This window comes from Mastacembelus armatus, chromosome 17, assembly GCF_900324485.2.
Source record: "Mastacembelus armatus chromosome 17, fMasArm1.2, whole genome shotgun sequence".
NCBI lineage: Eukaryota > Metazoa > Chordata > Actinopteri > Synbranchiformes > Mastacembelidae > Mastacembelus > Mastacembelus armatus.
This window is the reverse complement of record NC_046649.1, coordinates 10,768,872-10,790,033: the sequence shown is the minus strand read 5'-3', so window position 1 is coordinate 10,790,033 and position 21,162 is coordinate 10,768,872. Positions and strand designations below refer to the sequence as shown.

Here is a 21,162-nt window from a genome sequence, read left to right as displayed (position 1 = left end):
CTGTGGCCTACTCTCTCCCTAGCAATGTCATGACTGCGATTGATGGAATCACACAGGAAGATAATGAGCTGGAGGCCAGAGAGGTACAGAAAAAGTTGGACTTCGAATATGAAGTCAGGGCAGGCATCTATCCGCACAGCTTGCCTAAAGTTTGGATGGTTTGGAATTCAAACTGAATTCTGTCCCATGATATGAAAACACAACAAAGATGTGTGACTGAAATAAGCTTTTCAGTGGATCAAGGACTTAAGGCAAAGGTTTGATAATGTGGTGTTCACTCATTCTTCAGGAGTGTCCCCTGCACTCCAAATAGCCTTAATCTTCCCAGCATGTAGAGTCTGCACTGGCTTGAGAGTGCATCTGTATTTTTTGACCAGACCAGTTTGTTGTTAAGGTTAACACTTAGTCCACTCTCTCAATGTACATTCACTGGATATTCACCAGTGTTGGCGAGGGGTGCCTGTACCTGCCGAAATCCACCACCACCTCTTTGGTCTTCCCTGTGTTGATGTGGAGGCAGTTCTGCAGGCACTAGTCCACATAGTCCTGGATCAGTTCTCTGTACTTGATACTATTTTTGAATAGCTGTATTTAAAATAATGCAGTTCCTCTACAATAGGTTGATTGAAAAGAAATTAAATCATTTATTAATCTACAATGTAGCCCTTATTTTGTTCATGATGGTTAGTTTGTCTTCCATTGCATATGAATGATTTCTGGATTCAGTGGTAGTGTCACAGAGAGCTCAAGCTCAGACCCTTTTTTTCAATCTTTGGAGATGAATAACGGGTTTTCTATAAGACTGTGGTTACACATTAAGAATGTGTTTGTGTGTGTGTGTGTGTGTGTGTTTGTGTGTGTGTCTAAGGAGATACTCTGGTCCTCTTAACAGTGTTTCATCAATCCCAGGTAGGATCATGGTGCAGGAGCACCATTACACCGTCTGTCTGCTTTTGATTTCCCAAACATCACTCCCCTGTGTGTTGGATATGGTGAGTCTGACCTGATAATGCTTTAGTGAGAGTCTGATCCCACATTGTGCAGTGGAAATATGATGCCTGTAACCACACCAACACTCATTAGTGTCTGCATTCTCACTCTGTGGTGCCCTGCAGTTTTTTCTTTTACGCTGAGTGCAACAGTATCTCTCTGGCTGAATGTGAGCTGTATTTACAGCTGCAGGAGCTGATGAGCAGTGCATTAGCTGTTTACTTTCTGAAACGGAAACTGCTCACTTGACAACTGGGAGAACTTACAGCCAAATACTTTATGGCCCAATTTTCCTCGCCAAGGCCTCCCTCAGTAGATTAAACACTCCCTCAGACACAATTAAAGATGCTGAACGTGTCAGCCCCAGCTGAACCATCAAGCTCTTTTGGATCATACTGCATCTCTGGCTGTTGTCAGACGTATTCTGGCTTTAACATTTCTAACATTTATCATCATGTTGTTTCTGGACACAAAATGAACCTGAAAAATGGGGGGAAAAAAAAAAATTTTAGACACTTTTTAAATTCACTTGGCTTTTTATTCACATTTCTGTTGACATCGCCATCGTCTGTCCATACATTCTACTACGTTTCTGAAATGGTCCTTTTCTCCCTATTGAGGAGAAAAGACCACCACCATCACTAATAATAATAATAATGATAATGATGATAATAATAATAATAATAATAAAGCAGCATTGAAGAAACAAGTTCTGATTTCGCTCTCCCTTCATCATCAGCGTCTTTGTATTAAGTTTACCTGAATGTAACCATCAATGATCATATCAGAATCAGACTCCACACTCACAATAACAATATTATTAATAATAATAACATAGGATAGAAACTCAGAAGTAAAAAAAGTGACTCAAGCCTTATTTAGAAAAAAAAAAACATGATTGGTCTACAGTGTGTGTGTATATGTGTGTCTGTGTGTGTGTGTTTGTGTGTTAAATGGTCATCTGCATCCTATATGGAGCCAAAAACATACTCGCCATCCCGCTGCAGTAGCATTAATGTTACTATGTTCTGCTCCAGCCTTTATTTTAGATCCAGTGACACTAGATCTGCTCTGGTCCTGTTTTTTGTTTGTTTGTGGTCATTAAGACAGTTGTGCAGAGAGCAGACAGATATTGTCTGGTACCAGTGAGCTACAGCAGGGTGCTACAAACAGCAGGTAAGGCTCCTTTTGTTGCCAACAGCATGTTAGCACTAGTTACACTGCGACGGGCCACAACATACAGCTCCAACAGACACATTCGTACTCTGCATGGCTTAGTATGAAATACTTTGGTTGTGACTGACATCATAATACATGCTTTAGTGTCCTGTGAGGAATGGTTCTCACTGCAACTAAACACTTATTTAAATAAGTTTTGTCCCGTTTGTTTCAATAAGAAAGCCCTTTTCAGACATGCAGCTCCCTACTGTATGTAAAAGTCGTGACAACAATCTTAATAGTTTAGACTTAGGAACATTTCAGTAACATTTCTCAAACAGTGCAGCACAAATCATAATCGAATACCGTCACATTAATATAAAGGCCACAAACACACAAAGTCAATCTAAGTTAACTCCACATCTCTCAACCCTTTTTTTACCGTGCAAACCCCAGAAAAATGAAGAATCGAAAGAGCTTGGTTACTAATTGGAACCCCAAGCCTCTCAGAACACACTGAGGAAACTCATAAAGTGAACAATCATTTTATAAATATTTCTCAAGAATAATAACATTGTTGTACTTAAAATTTGCTCTCTGCTTGTTTATCGGACTTCTGCCAAGCTAGTAGGGTACAACTATACAGCAGACAGTAAGAATTTCATTTGATACAGCCAGAAATGTACGTAATTGCCGTTTTATGTAAATGTGTTTACTAAAACAAGAAATAAGAGGTATCATAAAATGGTTTACGCCATTAAAACCAATGCTCTTTTAAACAATGCATAGTTTAAAATCCCCCTGATGCAGCTCATCAGAGGAAGTGACTAAAATCTGACTGCTGGGTTGTTTGGTCATTGTCGATCAAATCCAGTGAAACAGCGCTTATCTTGCCTTGATAAGCTATGCTGACTGCATGGATAAAATAAATAGCCTGTATATAAAAATGCCTTACAGACAGCATAAGTGAATGAGAGTCTTAACGTTGTGCTAGGATATTAAATAGACAGCAGAATAAAATAAATGATTAAATTATTAAGTAACCATAGTTAATTAAGGCAGGAATATCTCACTGATGAAGCCTGTGAGAAAACACAAAAACACTAGTTTCCCTGTTAGATCACTATTCTGCACATCACGCCAAGTATAGCCTTAGCAGAGAGTAATGTAACAGACATCCAATTTGAATTTTACAAAGCTTAACCAGTCATGTCACATGTCTGAAAAGGGCTTTACTCTCAAGCAAATGTCTGCATAAAGCCAAAAGATAAGTTATGCTTATTCCACCTTGCAGCCATGTTTGGATCTGCTCTGTATGCAGTGTGAGCTTTTGGTCGGGCCCCGAGTCATCACAAAAAGAACAACATTGGTGCTAAAACCCTCTTGGACATCTGGGCTATTCAGCCTTTCACCTGTACCAGTGGAGACCATGAATATAAACTATGGTATCCAACAGCAGTGATATGGTCACTGAGTCTTTGTCAGAAAGGCCTCCAGGGATACTGTAGGATTAGTGTGCTTTCTCTGTGCAGTTTTTATTCTCATCGCTAGGTGGCAGTGGTCATCTAACCACTTTCTCTTACACCACTTAACCATGCCAGTGCCAGAGGATGGGCTTACTTTCTGGATGAGTGAGACACTGATGGGATACCATCATCAATAATTTATTTTAAGTCCAAAACAAATGGAAAAAGCAGCTCAAAATCCAAAGAAGCCGGTGGTGTCCTATCCTTTGTTTGAAAGCATGGACCTTCTTCTGTCAGTTCATCCACCATCTATCTGTCCTTTTATAAATCCATCTCGTGTCGAGCTTTGGCACTCTGTGCGGACATTCTTCCATCATCCATCATCCCTTCTTTGCATCTTTTAATTAGTTTCTTTGATCATCCATCCATAGACTTTCTGGTGGTTGGGTTCGTGTCCTTGTACTCCCATTTGGCTCTGCTGGTGTCAGTCACTGGTATTGGAGGTAATTTTTGAGAGACTGAGGCAGAGGGAGGCTCTCTATCTCCTGAAGCCGTTCCCGGCCCATTGCCAGGCGGGCCGCCCGCCGACACAGGTCCATCAGAGGAAGAGGCTCAGCTGGAGAAAGGGACAGAAAGAAAGTGTAAAGCAAACACTTCAGAAAATTACATTATAAATGGATTTACCTGTATGGTTGTGTTTATAGGTGCGTCTCTTTCTTTGATATGTGCATAATACAAATAAATTAACTGCATAGCAAATGAATGAGAACATGCGGAGCGTGATCAATCACACATTTGAAATATTTTTTCCTCCTCACACACCTGCCACCAATGAGCCCCGTCTTTAATAGACACATTATTTTGAGACCATTGTAACAAGAAACAATCTGTCACTCTGACTTGATACCCTGCTAAAAAGCTTGCTTTAAGTGTTGGACTGGAAAAAATATAAATATCATACTGTCTGCATGGGTTTTCCAAGAGTACTCCAGTTTCTTCCCTCAGTCAGACATGCAGGTTAGGCTAATTGGTGACTGTGAATTTCCCATAGGGGTGAATGTGTTCATCTGTCTCTGTGTGTCAGCCCTGTAATAGACTGGTGATCTGTCCAGGGTGTTCCCCACCGCTTGCCCAATTTCATTCGCTGCAGCCTACAGTGACCCTGAATTGGACTAAGCAGTATAGAGAATGGACAGATGGATGGATGACCAGTGAACACACTTCCACTCACTCTGTAGTTTCTGCCTTCCCACTAAACACACTGAAAATGTTGAAAGCTGAACTTAATTCACTCTGATATTGGATTCAACTAAACACTTTATACAAATAGATTAGTTAGTTTAGTATCAAGAATCTGCAGAAACACTTGTAGTAACTTAGAAACAGTGTCACCGTTACACAATTTAGCCACCACAGTGCACTCAAGTTTTCCAACTCCCAACATGCCCCACCCTGTACATATCTTAATGTTCAGTATCAATCAGGTTCTTTGCTCCACAACTTCAGTGACCAGTTGTCCCTGATATGCTTTTCACTATGTAACAGAGCATGTAATATCATGAATTACCAATAAATGTGATTGTTTACTATTACTGATTTAATTGGCTCAGCACCTGTATGGTGAATTTCTCTCCAGATTGTTGCCATACTATTTAAGCTTTATTTGGTGTTTGATAAGGGGCTTTTGTTTGTTTGTATCTCAAAAACTAGAAGTATAGAAGACAGGAGAAGGATGTGACTAGAATCTAAAGGAAAAACAGCCTCAAAGATTACATTAATCAGATTGGGATGACACTTCAGATATTATGATGTCTAGTATGAGTTTGAAGGGAAATCTGACATCGAAGTTTTATTGTATAAAACCCAGTAAACAAACAATAAATAAACACAAACTAGATAATTTTATGACAATGACAATTATCTACCGTGTCCTTCTCCCTTCATCTGAGTGTTCACAGCTTGGCCTCATAGCTTCCTCCACGTGGATTTATAGTATCATCAGTTTCAATTAATTGTAATGACCACATCTGATTGGCCTAATTACACAGTGGAGCATAATAGGAGGGGGACACATTACTAAAATGAAATCCAATGATCCAACAACCCACCTACTACCTCTACTCAAACTCTTCCACCTTATTGCAACGTCATTGATCTTAGTAACCCCCCTCAAAAAAAAAAAAAAAAAAAAACACAATAGTGCTCTACCATCAGTGGGAAGAATCAAGAGCCAAGCAACAGCAACAATGAAAATCCTTTAGTTGGACAGTGGGGATGAAGGGAGAAGAAATGGAAAAGATTCTGAGTCAAACAAGAGCAGACATACAGATTGTAGTGTGCAAAAACTAAAAACTAGAAATGAAATGGTTCAGTCACTTGTAGTGTAAATATTTAAGTCTATCAGTCTGTGTCTCCCTGCTGTTCTTTTTGAAAAACACACACTGCTGTCACCCATTGTAATTCTGGATGTCCTCCACCACTTGCTTCTGTAGCCGCACCGCTGTGTGTTCAAGGTTAAACCAACAGGGTAGAAGAGAGCCCAGCCTCTACACACATACTCACACAGACAGTGGCTTCAGAAAGTAGTCAGATTGTAATATTTTGCACATAAATCTGCAGTGAACAACCTTACATAATTTTTCTTCCAAACCCTTAACCAATTAACATCCTGTTTTCTGTCATATCTTGAGTTCACATTTATATATAAGCCTTATCTTGGCATCAAAATAACCTGGGTATATTGTTAGAAAAAGCCTTAATCACAATGGAACTGAGCTATTTTAACTTCATTTTAAAGTGTTAATAGTTTTGTGAGGTAAAACGTTAAGTGATTCAATTTAAAACAAAGTAAATGTAAAAACAAAGACACAGGTTTGAGTAGGTTAAGATAAAAAATGAGGAACTCAGTTTACACGGCCCAGCTACAGTTATCTGCAGGCATGTCTTCCAAAAAATAATTGTGGGAAAAAAAACTCTAGTTGGTTCAAACTCCTATCACAAAATGCCACAAGCATTTGTGATTCTGACTTCAGATACCTCCTTTCAAAAAAGACCCAAATCATACATGTACTCCAAATTTCAGATTACTGTATGACCTGGACAGGGTTTTTTACTCTAAGGACAGGTAAGAGGTGCATTCAGTACTTTGTTAGAAGCCTGTTTGGCAGCAGTTACAACTTTGAGTTTTTCTAGGTAAGTCTACAAATTTTGCACACCTGGATTTTGGCAGTTTATCCCATTTCTCCTGGCAGAATTTTTCAAGCAACCTAAAGTAACATTTTAAATTGGTTTATAAAAAGAGTAATGCCGCAAATTAAATTTTTTCTACAACCCACACTCTAAAATCCGAAGGTATTGGAATTACAGTGACATTACAGTGAAAACAAAACAAAACAAAAAAAAAAATCCATAGCTAGATCCATAGACAAGTAGTTATTGATGACGTTTGATGTTATTGATATTTTTGTGTGACTAAAAACATCACCACACTCCATCTTTGCGCTGTCCTGAAGTCACAAAGCTCATTGTATATGCACAATCAGATGCAAATATAGTTTTTATTTTATGTGCTTAAGCTAAGACTGCTTGTGTAATTTAAAAAACTGTCATTCCCTTTTAAAGTTGCAGTTAAGTTGCATAGATACTATTTTTTGTACCACAGCAATACAGTTAAAGATCTAATCCACATAAGGGGCTGCCACGGTTAACTATCTGCAATTTAATTTTCGAGAGCGACATATCAATTAACTAATTAATCGTAAATACACAAAATGACTAACAACATACTGATTTAGATGGCGGTCGGACTTTCAGTGTGAAACAACAGAGCAGGCTCTCATTAACAGTTCTAATTATAGAGCTAACAGAAATAAACAGTGATGCTAAGCTGGATTTGCCGCCTCCTTGGCTGATGGTCAGAGGTCCAAAGTGTTTACTTACACCTGCTTTTGATTCGCTAATGTCCTCTTTTCATGACAAGAATAGAATACTGAGTAAAATCCGCTCAAAAGTATTTACTGTAGCTGAAATCTACATCTACAATCAAAACTAAACAAACTACAAAAAAGTGAAAAAAAAAAAAAACATGATATATAATGTACATATGACTATTGGATGGTTTGGATACTTAGCTTGTCTGCAGAACGTCTACTCTGTCATCTAGAGAAAAGCAGCTATTTAAGTTAACTGAAGCCACAGAAGATTGAATCTGATGATAAATATTTGAATCTTGGTGAGTAAGCCCTGTACCTGCATGTGTGTATATGTGTGCGATGTACCTATTAAGGAGAGCCAATTTCGTACCAAATCCAATTAATTTGAACACACTTTTAGTGTTCACTCCCAGGGAGACAATTTCAGCAGACAACTCCGCTGCTGGTTGCTGAGAGGGGAGAGCCACTGTCCATTTCTCGTGGTTATGACCTCAAAGACTCGTACAAGTTGGTTAGAGGAAACGGCGTGGTCTAATGAGAATTATGTAGGTTCATCACAGGGACCCCTCTCACATATTGTATGAGTAGTTATTTGAATTATTTCATCTATTTCTTTTTTAAAGTGGAACCTCTGTTAAATGCAGAGCTGGTTTATCACTTGTTAATTTTAACTTGTCTAAACTGCTGTACTCATACTCACTTAATAGCAAATAGGTTAAACATCATCATATGCTAGAAAAGATTAGTGCATCTTTTATGTGCAGTACATGTATGCTACTGTGTGTAAGTTCATGAAATACAATGCTTTAAAGGTGTGGGTTCATTAAAGTACAACCTCGGTATCTCTTCATAATACTATTGTAGCTCTAGGTGGTCCCACAGCTGCTATTTGCTCTAAGTCTAAATCACTGCCGCATAAATTATCTGATGCCATCCATATAATGTTGTTTTATTGCATTATATGAGTAATTAGCTGAGGCTAATAGCAAGAAGACTCTGCATTAACGGCAACCTCATATGTACTTCTTCATGATACGTTTTCTGTCATGTTTTATCCTATAAGCATCTCTTCAGGTGGTGAGAGAAGCTGATGAGGATTTTCGCTGTGCATGATAAGCAGTAGGCAATTTTGCTCTGCATCATTAAATATTCAGTGCATTAAGAAGAATTATGATTCAAAATGCTGCAGACTGACTATCTTTACTATGTGTAAATACCTATACTGCTCGTAACAGACAAAGGATTATTTTGGTAGTGATGCTCTTATACTGAATTCAATCTGTTTAAGACTTTCAACATGAGGTAGATACATCATTTGGTCATTCACAGTGGAGCTAATGTATTGTTTTAAATGACAGCATCTTCTGGGGATAATCAGTCAGTATTATCAGGCTAAATTGTGTTTCTATTTGAGATTTCTCAGAATGGGTGAGTGAGAGTCTGATTTAAGTGATGTCTTGAGTTTTCTCAGGTGAGACAAGGTTTGTTTTTAGGGTGTTATCCTTCATTGATCTTAAGATGAATTACAGTTTTTTAGCTAAACTGCAAGATGAATCCCAAAAGACTCCAGTGGAATAACTGGCCCATTACTCTTATTGATGAAGGCTACTTGGCAGTATCAAATTGTTACTATGGGTTAAGTGATCTCAGCTAGTGAAGAACTTCTTCCCTGGTGAGACATTTTATGTGGATATGAATTGTGACCTGAGTCTCCTGCAATGGGAACAAAGAGTACTGTAATAGGGGCACACAGTGTGACATGATGCTTGTAATGAGATGCAGTGCACAGCAGTGCAGTGCTGGATTTATTGTCTGTAGACAATGATAATGGGAGAGAGGGCGAAAATGGCAACAGCAGCATTACTTTTATGATGGATGAAAAAATTGACCTGAGGGGAGGGGCAGGAACTAAATAAAGCCTAGCAGACTATCAGTGAGTTTAAGAGGAAAACCTAGAGAAAGAGTAAAAGAGGAAAAGAATAAATGTTGGAAGCCTGTACTTTTAGCTTTGGAAAATACACACTATGATGACATTACAGCTATATTCCAATTTCAAAAGAGGATTAAGCTGTTTGACATATTTATGAATACCAACTCTAAGATTACAGCCTCAGGGTGAGAGTATGGCGCCAGCAACTGAATGACATTTGTAAGCCACTAGTGCTAGCAGGTGTGCTGTCAACTTGTGTGCATGTGTGTTACGCTTCGCACATCATAGCTTTTTTTTTTTTTTCCCCCCTCCAGATTTCACTTTTGCTTCAGTTAAACCTTAAAGAAAATACTGAGAAGTTCAATATATGAAGCTGCATCAACCTAATCAGAGGGAGGAGGTGACACACATTACGTATTGAACATACAGCTCAGGAAAACATGATCTCCTCCTCTTTCTTTCTAAAGTCTTCCTCCCTCCTTTTGCCACAGCTCCATCTCATCTGTAACAATACACCCTTCTCCTCATTCTACCAGCACCGAAAAAGATCCTGCTCTGCCTGCTCTCTGCTCAGCCCCTCTTTTCACACTCGCCTTTTTATCCTTTTACCTCTCTATATTCTCCAAGGTCAGAGTGTCTGATCTTTCCTGGCACATTTGGAACCTCCGTTGTTGGGTGAAAGCTGTATTATCTCCAAAATGTCAACAAGAGGCAGAAAAACTATGTGTGTGTGTGTGTGTTTAGCTGTATGACAATGCAGTTTTATCATTATCCTTTTAGTTTTGGAAGTGCTTCAAAGCCCAAGAGGTTGAAGAATTTGGAGGAGCATGTAATCCTTTAATCCTTTAATTAAAGTCAATATACTATGAAAATTAACAAAACTGTAATTATAAGGGTTTCACACGACAACAGTGGTACAATTCTGACTAACATACAACCCCAATGTCTGCTCATATGCGTTTGTTTGCTACATAGACACGATCGAATCAACCAGTTGAAATTACCTACAGCTCAGTAACGTGACCTCTGGCACATTTCACACCACCGCAAAGCTTTTTCACTCCTCATCTAATGTCACACTATTGACCCACTGTAGTGGTTTTCCTCTTAACATGAAGAAAGATCAAACATTTACACAATGTCTTGCAAACATGTTTACAAGTAGAAAAACAGATGCAAAGAGCAAACATATATGCAAGGTCATAAATACAGGAAATCAAACTGACAAACACATCTCCTTTTAAAAAATGGTGTGAAGAAAACAAACACAACACACACACACACACACACACACACACACACACACACACACACACACACACACACACACACACACACTTCACAGCTGAGTAAATTGAGAGGCTTTGAGCTCAGTCAAGGGCAAATAAGCCTCCAAGGTCACTTGTAGAAATCTGTGACACCAAAAGTGTCGTTTTTATACGACTGTTTGTTATTAAAATCAAATTCTTGCACTTTCTTGATTTGCAATTTTTTAAAAGTGAAGTTTTTGTATTTTAAGCTCCTTTTGGTTTAATAAAAGCAGGAGTTTGTTAGGGGAAAAAAAACATATTTAGGTAAGATTTGGTATGGGTTTTGGATGCAAAACCATCAGAGCTGCTCTGCGTTCTATAGAGAGCTAACTTTGCATCCAGGTTAGCCTCCTTTCTATTCCTGTTGCATTTTTCATGTAGCTTTTTTCTCAAAAAAAAAAAAAATCACCAACTACAGCACTGTATAATTGAAACATGTATCCATCAGTCAAATAAGATTGACAACTAATGTACGCAACTTATTTACACAGCTCAGCAGATTTCTATAGATGTTTTATGGTTTTCTAGTAATGAGCCAAAATTGTAGCCATTTCAAAGCAGTAAAACTGGTAGATTCACACATTTGAACATCTCTGAATTTTATCATCATTAGTGTGAAGCACGGCCCTGACAGGTCTTTGTGGCTTGGTCTCTACATAAATAAAACATTTTTCACAAGAAGGACAGTTAACTTAGCTAATTAGCTAGCCACTTCAGCAGGTCTCTGATACAGCTTTAAGTGTCACATTGTGACTTGCTCGCACACTAATACACCAACAGGAAATGTTAATGCGTTCAAGGGAAGAAATAGGGACTTTTTTATGGTTGGGGAGTTCTGAAAGAAAAAAACTTAAGTGTTATACACTAAATTCTATCAAACTGACTTTGTGTTCTGGGACAAGTTAAACTTTCTTTATCTTTAGTCTTCTACTGTAGTGCATGCTGACCACCCTCACTCTAGACTGAACATACATACTACACGAGAAGCGAGAAATTTGTTCGTTTTCTCGTGGTGGTGAGAACAAGAACAAAGTTCATACATTTAATACTCCACAAGAAACTCATGTGCTGAACTTCTGGGAGGCCCCTCCCACTGCAGATTACGTCAGCACACTAAGCATTGTGGGAATCTGACAGAAACTACAATACAGCAGATAACATATCGAATATCGCCCTGTTTTACGACAGACGCTCACAACGTATCCATGAATTATTAGCCATTTGTGTGTCTTCATATGACTTACAAGATGTGTTATAAAGATTTTCATACTTCCTCACCGGCTCTGGCAGCTGTTCATCAAAACTATCCATTACTATGACAACCACCAATGGGAAAAGAGGGATGACAACATTTCGGCTTTCCACATTTACCACGCCCACTTCAAATTTCTGACCAATCACACAATTACTGTCAGACACCACCCAAGAAAAAAGTTCTGCCCAGATGATGTGTCGAGAACAAGCTGCGAGAACTCCCAAACCAGGGCTGTGAGAAAAAAAATGACATCATTCTTTTCTCACAGCCCTGGGAGAGAGAACTAATTTCTTGCTTCTCACAGAGTATGTGTAGGCCTTCAGTCTAAAAATGTGTGGAACAACACATATTGTAATAAATATGAAGCCTAGTTTTCAGATGTACCGATAAGAGGACAGCAGCACAGGAAAAACAGCTTAATGACATTTCACATGACAGTAAATTATGAACATCAACAGTTATACAGATAAAGTGAACTGAAGTTGATCCATGTGCTATAACAAAAACAGAAACTAAACAAAATCACTGTATTAAGTCTCACTTAGAACTTAAACAGCAGCAAGTAGCAGGAGCACACACATGGGCACTGAACTCTGCAAAACACCAAAGTCATTCACAACCACACAGGGAAGTCAGTGTTATACATAACTAATGTACCTCCGGTGGTGTCCTGTATCGTCTTCCCAACACGCTGTGTGTCATCAACAGTTTTTAGCACAACCACACTTTAAGCCACTGAGGCAGCTGTTGTGCAGAACTAATGCAGTAAATGTTGGATCCGTGGAGGATTTGTTAGAAACCTTTTCTGTACTAAAAGAGGATGCAGCCATAAGGTGGGAGGACTAATGGCTACAAACATAGTTGTATTAAGGCCATCCCACACAGATTTAGAAAAAAATGGTGTGAAAATCCTTGAAGTCCTCCCTGAGCAAATTCCATTTTGAGACACTTAGCTAAAGCTAACTTTGGTACTTAAATCGCTCGTGCAGGTCCTGTCCTATGAGTCATATCTTACGAGCCACAATACTGTCACACAGAAAGATGAGCACTGTGGGCAGAGCTGGCTAGTAGAGAGGAGCTGGTGGTAATACAAGCCATGATAGTGTTTCTTTTTAAAGCCCTGTTCTTTCTTTACCATCCTGCATTACTGTAAATCCACTGTTCACCGTCTCCTCTGGGATGAGAACCAAAGCGATAAGAGAAACAGGAGAGGGAAAGAGGAGGACGGGGTGAAGAAGAGGTGAAAAAAAAAAAAGCAAGAAAGGGATGAAGCAGAGAAAGATAGGAAGAGGCCATGAGATGAGCAGGTGGGGTGAACACAAAGAGGGGAGAGGGTGATAGATAGGCAACGAGACAGAGCACAGCCAGCCTGACTGACCCTCAGATATCCTTGACAGTTACAAACTGCAGGGAGGTAACCTTACCCATAAAAATGTCAATATTAGAGGAAATCTGTTGGCATAATTTACTAAGCACACCTTCAATTAATATTCCTGCTTACATGCAGCTTTGCAAACATGATAAACCATTTCATCTTTCATGCCTGTGTAATCTGCAAAGAAACTGCTGATGCTGAACCACTGTGGCATTTTGTGAGAGCGGACAACTTAAACAGTTATCCTCTTCAATAGTCTGAAAGTGAATGGCTGTAAATAGTTAAAGGACAAGAAAATGTGACTGCTCAAAGTGGTACAAATCAGTATTTTTAAAGTAAGTAACAATAAAAAAAGATAACAGTGAATAAAAAGGTACTATATGTATTGATAAACTGGAACGCTCCTTAGCTCTACACAGGCTTTTAGTGTCTTTTAGCCAACAGTTTTGGTTTCAACTTTACAACATCATCAGCCTTATTTTCAGCAGCAGCAACAGTTAGTGAATAGCTGGTTTAGAATATAAGAAGTTGAGAAAACAAAACAAAATGGGGAAAGACCGATTCTTACATTATTATATCAGAGAGAAAACAAAGCAGGTGAACCTGATCAAGAGGTGAGGTAGAGTCGAACAGAGAGTAAGGATTAAAACGGAACAATGACAAACACGCACAGGGAGGAGAGAAAAGTTAAAGGTGGAAAGATGTGGGGAAACTTTGTGGATTACGTGCAAGAACGGTGGGAAAACCACGCCCCCACGCTTGTACATGTGCATTAACACGTGTACAAGCGTGATCTTTAACACGTGCGCACATGCAACAGGCTCTGACCACCAACCTCACAGTGGCAGACCGAGCTAAAACCTCAGCTGATCCTTCACTGGCTTTACCTGCCAGGTCAGAGTGGGTGTTTCTATGTGCACGCTTGTTTGATCACACATACTGGAGAGGAAGGGACAGAAAGGTTTCATTTTACACTGGAGTGTAATACTCTACCTCCATGGTTTTAAATTAGAAATCAGTTGATTAATTAGAAGAATACAGAAGTATGTGTCATTATTTCCTCCACTTTCACCTAGAGTACAACCTGCAGCTGATTGCAACAGGTTTATACCTGTTGTCTGGAAATTGCCCAGTCATTTTAAGTAATGTCAGAAATCACAAAGTGAAGCTGATGAGGCAGGGAGATACAAACAGGTAAATTACAGCATTACAGCATTACAGCATGGGCTTCTTTTTAAAGTGGTTTTGCAGCAGTTCTATTTAAGGTTGTGCAAAAAAAAAAAAATTTGATATTTTGTAATAATCTATATTAAAAAAAAAAAAAAAAAAAAAAATCGAGATTCCAACCCCTAATATTTGTTACTCCCTCTGGCTGTAAGGGCGTGCTGCAGCTCCCCCAGCCAATGCAGAATGTGTGGCCACTCCTTTTTTAAAACCAGAAGCAAAGCAAGTGAATGAGTGAAATGTTGAAGATCTTTGGCTGTATTTTGCCAAATACAAAATTAAAGTTAGACAGGAGTAATGACGTGGACAAAACGAAAGTCGTTTGTGAGCATTGCCATGTTCCAATACGGCATTCAGGCAACATGACCAACTTGCGGGTCCACCTACAAGACACAACACTGAAAAGTTAGTAGCGCCGCCCTTCACACAACCTAATTGGCAAATGCCACCTAGAAACTAACATCTACTTTAGCTGCAAAGAAAGCTTACTGATTCTGGGGTGCATCTTTTTTTATCTCCCACGATCTGCACCAGTGTTTAAAACCCAGGCTTCAGGCTAACATGATGGAACTGTATTGTTATCCCAACTCACAGATACATAGTGGACGTCGCAGTAAATGAACTTCATATTTAAGTTTAAATTTTGTTTTTCTCCTGAACTGCTATGGTTTAATTTAGTGAAGTTGCCAAATTGTAAGCTATGAGTGAGTGTGAGCACTTGGTGTCATTGGGCATAATCATTCAGGGCCTCAGCCCCAAACATTTTGAGTTTAGGCCTGAACATATTCGGCCTGTCAAACGTTCACACTAACACTAAGTTAACACTAGATTAACTCAAAAGGCAGGGGTCTCCAACCCTGGTCCACAGGTGCTGCTGTCATGCAGGTTTTCCAGCTATCCCAGCCCTTCCAGTTTCTGTTTGGCTGAACACAACTGATCCAGGTAATCAGCGGTAGGTAGGGCAGGGATATCGGGAAAATAAGCAGGTCAGTAGTGCTCAAGTACCAGGGTTGGAGACCCCTGCTCTGAGACTGATCTTGGAGTGAAGTGGAACTAATTATAGCATGAAGTTGATGACCAAAAGTTGCATCTATTACAGACATAATTTGTGGTTGCAACGCAAACCAGTGGGGAAATTTTCTGCCAAGTGCAAGTTGTCCCCTAGGATACACACACTACTCCGAGTCTTACCAGTGAAACCATTTGCCTCCCTTTGCAAATTATTGTGTGGCCATGGAAGCAAGGACAGAGAATTATTTCTTATACAAAAATATTAAAATTTTACGCTCCTTGAGAAGAGGGACGATAATTGCTCAGGCAAAGTACTGTATGTTATCTTGATATTTACATAAACAACCATATGGAGACTGAATGGACAGTGTCTGAGGTGAACTGAAAGAAATTTGAGTGTGTGCATCTGTGTAATAGCAGTTTTTATTACATTATATATTACATAAGTAGGTGAAACGTCCCCAGTCAACTGCTGCCCATCTCTCACCAAAGAAAGCATAAGCCCAGTGCAATCATGACTTAGCCCCTGATCACTTCAGTTGTTAAGACTAACTCAGTCTTTTGTTAACTTCAGTTAACAAAAGACTCGAACACAATTGACTGTACTCTTCTATACAGGATCTGAGGCTTAAGGCACATTTTTCATGTTATAGTGAATTTGAATGTAAAAACACTAATATGCACTTTATTTTCATGATCATGGTGTATGAGAATTATGCACTGAAGCTTCAATAAACTAGATCATCAAAATAGTTTGTGAACTCAGTTACCGATATAATGTGATGTGCCTGTGTATTATTAGATTATGTCAGCGGTGCACAGCAGGTTGTATTTTCAGAACTATTTTTAAATTTAGAGATGTTGATGTTTTGCAATGTATAGCAATATACTGTAGGCTATCTCATTATCATATCGAATCGTATTGTACTGCATTGTATCGAGGTACATATCGTATTGTGACCCATGTATTGGGGTATGTATCGTATCATGACGCCGTGAACGTTACCCTGCCCTAGTTCTATTACATACAAAGAGACAAATACAGAGAAAAGAAAGGAAGATGCATGATTTGAAATGGTTTCTGAACCGATCTGCTGTTGCATTTGAAAAGCAATTTCAGGCAGCTCTGACAATTAATACAGACTGTAACTTTGAGTGTTTACATAAACATACAGGCCTGTTCAAACAGTTTACAGCTGCCTGCCACCTTTACAGACACATGCATATAAACTGGCACAAAACAAACTCAATTTGTCATCTGCTGACACACAAATGTCAAACTGAGGCACAAAAAACTAAAGATGACACGTAGCACATGGACAAACACCCATATATTCTGAGACAGAGAAAACTATAATCTGTGACGTGCAGTTTAACACTGCAGACCGACCTAACACGTGCGTGCTGGTACAGAGAAAGAGAGGGACATACCAGTAAATTCACAGGAACTGATCTTGTGCAGTAGCCTATAAAATGTGACAGGCCCACTGTTTCCAAAAACCCAAACTGTTATGACACCTATAAAATGACAATGGTGGAGGTAAACAAGTAGCACATGGCTACTGCACGAGGGTGGAATTCAGCATGACAGGGAAATAAACATCCAGTCAGATGATGGGTGTAATTCTACTACATAACTTCATTTGTTTACTATGTTGACAAAACAGAAAATGTTGACGCCAAGGTTATTTCAATTTGAATATATGTACTTCAAGTCATGTCAGATATCTATGTCTGATTTTTTTTGAGTGCATATTAATACACACATTGATATGTATGCATGTATGCAATAGTCAAACAGTTTAGATTATCCCCTAAGCTGCTATAATTTATTCTGCAGAGGATCATGGCGGTAGATGTGCATGGTAGTAGAGTATGTTAGTAGCAGGAATTCCTTTAGATACAGCAGCACACTCATTATGAGCATGAAAGAGAGAGCAACTAATAATTTAAACACCTGCTACTGTATGTATTTACTAGTTTTGATCTCAACATCGAACACTTAACTTTTTGGCCCTACATCTACTGCTTTGTACTGTTAAACTCTTCTTAGTAAACAATATGTATTGTAATATCAGGATGTACTTGAAGCATTTCTCATGTCACTGACGTAACTCCACAAGTTCCATTCAGCTATAATGCAACAAAAGTATCTATATGGCCTCCCTAAACTAAGACTTTAGTCCCATTGTGGTAATTAAACTCCACATTTCTCATCAAAAGCTACTCAACTCATTCAACAACTCTGGTTAAACAATGACAAATGCTGATGTTAAGTTTAAATCACTGTAAAACAACAAAGCGTCAGAATTCAACTGCAGCCTTCCAGAAAGAGAATACAAAGTGAATTGATCATTAAAAGTTTCATCGTTTTATGTTCCTGGAGATTGTTAAGTCAGCAATAAAAACTGGGAGGTGCTTTGGTCCAGGTGTTGATAAGAGGAATATATACCAGCTAAGTCATCATATTGTGAGTGAAGAAGAAAGTGCAGCCTGTGACAGCACGCTTCAAGACTTCGCCTTTCAGGTGCAAGGATTCAGTGACTTCTAATGTAGTGCTGTCATTACTGTGGAAGGATGTTACACCTGCACCTATAGGAATCATCCAAGACGCTCACAATGGGAAGCTGGATCCCACCTGAAAATGTTGGTGAGTGAATATTTAAACCTGAAATACCAAATTTGTTGACAATTTTCAAGTTATTTATAATTAAAGTATGACTTTAAAGTCATTTTCGTCTCTTTCCATTAGCATACAAAGAACTTAAGATCTTGCTTGCTGGTCCCAGACGGACAGGCAAGAGCTCTACTGGGAACACCCTGCTGGGCCAGGGCCAGTTCTTTGACATCAGAGGAGGCGGAACTAGCACCTCTGCCAGCTCTGTCACCGCTGGGCATCACATAACTGTGGTGGATGCACAAGGTTGGGGTTCGTCTGAGGAGTTTGTGCCACGAGAGGAGAAAATTGAAATGCTGAGAGCACTGGATCTGTGTGGTCCTGAAGGACCTCATGTTGTTCTGTTAGTGATCCCTCTGCTGGACTTCACTGAGGCAGAGAGAAGAGCGGTGGAGAGGAGGATGGAGATCTTAACCTCTGCAGTCTGGAGACACACGATGGTGTTGTTCACTCTCGGAGACTGGCTGAGGGGAAGTGGGCGCAGTGTACAGGAACACATCCAGTCAGGAGGCCCTGCCCTGCACTGGCTAATGGAGAAATGTCGCTACAGATACCACGTGTTGGACAACAAAACAAACGCCTCTGGCCAGAAGGAAGGATTAAAGCCAGGGGGGAATGGACAGGTAGGGATTTGGCAGAGGAAAGATGTCAAGGAGGTTCAAAGGAAGGACAGAGGAGCTGAAAAAGATCAGAGAAAAGAAGGAGTACAGGAGCAGGTGAGAGAGCTGTTGAGTAAAGTGGAGGACATGCTGCTGGAGAATGGGGGGTGGCACTTCTCCCTTCACATGTACCAAAGGCTGGAGGAGGAATGGAGCCGCAGAGAGCAGCAGCTGAGAGCTCAGCTGGAGGCAGAGATGAAACTGTGGGAAGTGGGAAGAGTGAGGAGAAAACAAGAGCTGTCGATCAATATGGAACCGGAGCAGGAGCAGAGGTTAGAGGCAGAAGAAAAACAGCGGGAAGGCAGCCCGAGGAAAGAGAAAGACGAGTGTGTGGAGAGGAAGATAAATAAAGTGGAAGATAAAGAGGAAAAAGTGAAGGCAGAGCTGAGGAGGCAGAGCAGTGAAGAAGAAGACATGTGCAACACAAGCTCTGACGGCGAAGGAGAGAGGGAGGACGGAAGGAGAGCAGTGATGGAAGGGGAAAAGGTGGAGAGCACTGAAGTGAAAACTCGAGTGTTGGTTCCATGCCAGCCTAATGGAGGGCAAAGGTTAGCATTTAGTCCAATCAGAAGGCTTGCCTAAAGTAACTATGAACACAGTCACTTGTTTTAGTCACTGGACAGATTGACTCAATTTCAACTGCTGCAATGACCTTACCAGCAGTTCTGTAACACAAGCAGTCACCAGTGACACATTTATTCTTTCATGCGGATCCACTGAATCTTTGAAAACTACTGTCATGTTTTTACCAACCAGCAATAAACCTAAACAAAACGGTAGATACTGACAGGGCTTCAGAGCACAGACTGCAGAGTATTCTTGTTACCCATTGTTATAGCTATTTTCTGCACTACAGGGACCACTGCCCTCACTCTAAAAATAAAAACATTTAAAAAGAATATTTTTGTAAAAATATTTTTTCTTTCCTGCTGAGTTCCATGGGAACACTCCTAGAATAAAACCAAATTGATACAGATGTTATTTTAGTGAGCTTTTGAGATGCTTGAAAAGGGATTTGGGACTATTTTGCTCGGTTTTCAGTTTTAGGCTAAGCTAACTAGTCTTGTCATTTAACTCCTGGACCCAAAGCAATGTCAAATGTTTCATGACTGCACATGAAAGACTAAAGCAGTATAAACCCTCTAAAGATAATGTAAAGCAATTTTGTCTTTTTCATATAATCACATGTTGCCAACCTTGTAAACTCCTATTATGTACCATCTATTGATAAGCTATAAATCTGCACTGCTTAATAAATAAAGTCTGTTCAATGCTTTGTGGTGTGTATTGTTATGACTGTGGTGAATCTAACACAGCAGGGGTGCTTAAATTGGAATAGCTCTGCTACTGAAATCATTAGGAACGTGAGACACTGTGTGATCCCAGACCTCAGCTCTCTCCCTAATTATCTAAAGTTCATTCCCTAAAACTGCAAACATTTACAAAATGTGAGACTATGCAAAACTCTTTCATACTCAAGTAATTAAAATTTTCTTTTCTTGAGAAAACTAAAAAAACCTGTTATCTAAGAATAAAAGTGTAAATTAGGAATGGTTTCTAAACACTGAGGGTATCATTAATTTTTGTGGTTTTTTTGCCCTTTCGAATGGTAAAAAATGAAACAGTCCTTGTCACTACATGCAGATCTTTATGGCAGAGCTGAAGGACGTGTGGTCTAGCACCCATTTCATTACATTTGAACAAACTGTCATTTGGCTTCAGGGGAATTGCTGTCTCTCCTCGGCTGACACAGACAGTTAATCCTCATCTCTGGCTCACATTCACGATGCCAGGCAAAGTCAGTCGTGTTGTAACCAATGAGGTCAGTCTTGACCCGGACATCAGGCAGCACCAGAAAAGCCCATTTCAAGTGCACATAATCAGACACAAAAAAGTAGAGTAATAAAAGAAAACTACAAACACGGCCCAACGAGTTTGAGCTGGTGGGTCAGTGCTTTCTCGTTTTTTGGGAGCAATAGAAAGATTTTTTAACAGTTTTAATTTGTGAAGTACAACAGGGCATCTGCTGAAACATACATGCTTTATGGTTTTTCTCAGCATCTTCTTTAAATTAGATATGGAAATTTGCTGTGAGGAGTCTTGTGTGCTTCTCCACACACAGGCCACTTCAAGATACAGTGTGTTTACAGGGTTTTATTGCAACTAAACAGCACA

General features: G+C 39.5%; 1 protein-coding gene across 2 annotated transcripts in view; it reads right to left on the bottom strand.

Annotated features, from left to right (window-relative positions):
* Positions 1-1,512: 1,512 nt before the first annotated feature.
* LOC113133999 (SPRY domain-containing SOCS box protein 4-like) overlaps positions 1,513-21,162 on the bottom strand; it is a 67,990-nt gene continuing 48,340 nt past the window's right edge. For both annotated transcript variants that reach the window (XM_026313126.1, XM_026313125.2), the window contains exon 3: positions 1,513-4,230. In XM_026313126.1, the coding sequence (XP_026168911.1) occupies positions 4,103-4,230 (128 nt within the window). In that variant the 3' untranslated portion in view covers positions 1,513-4,102. The remainder of the gene's footprint in view (positions 4,231-21,162) is intronic.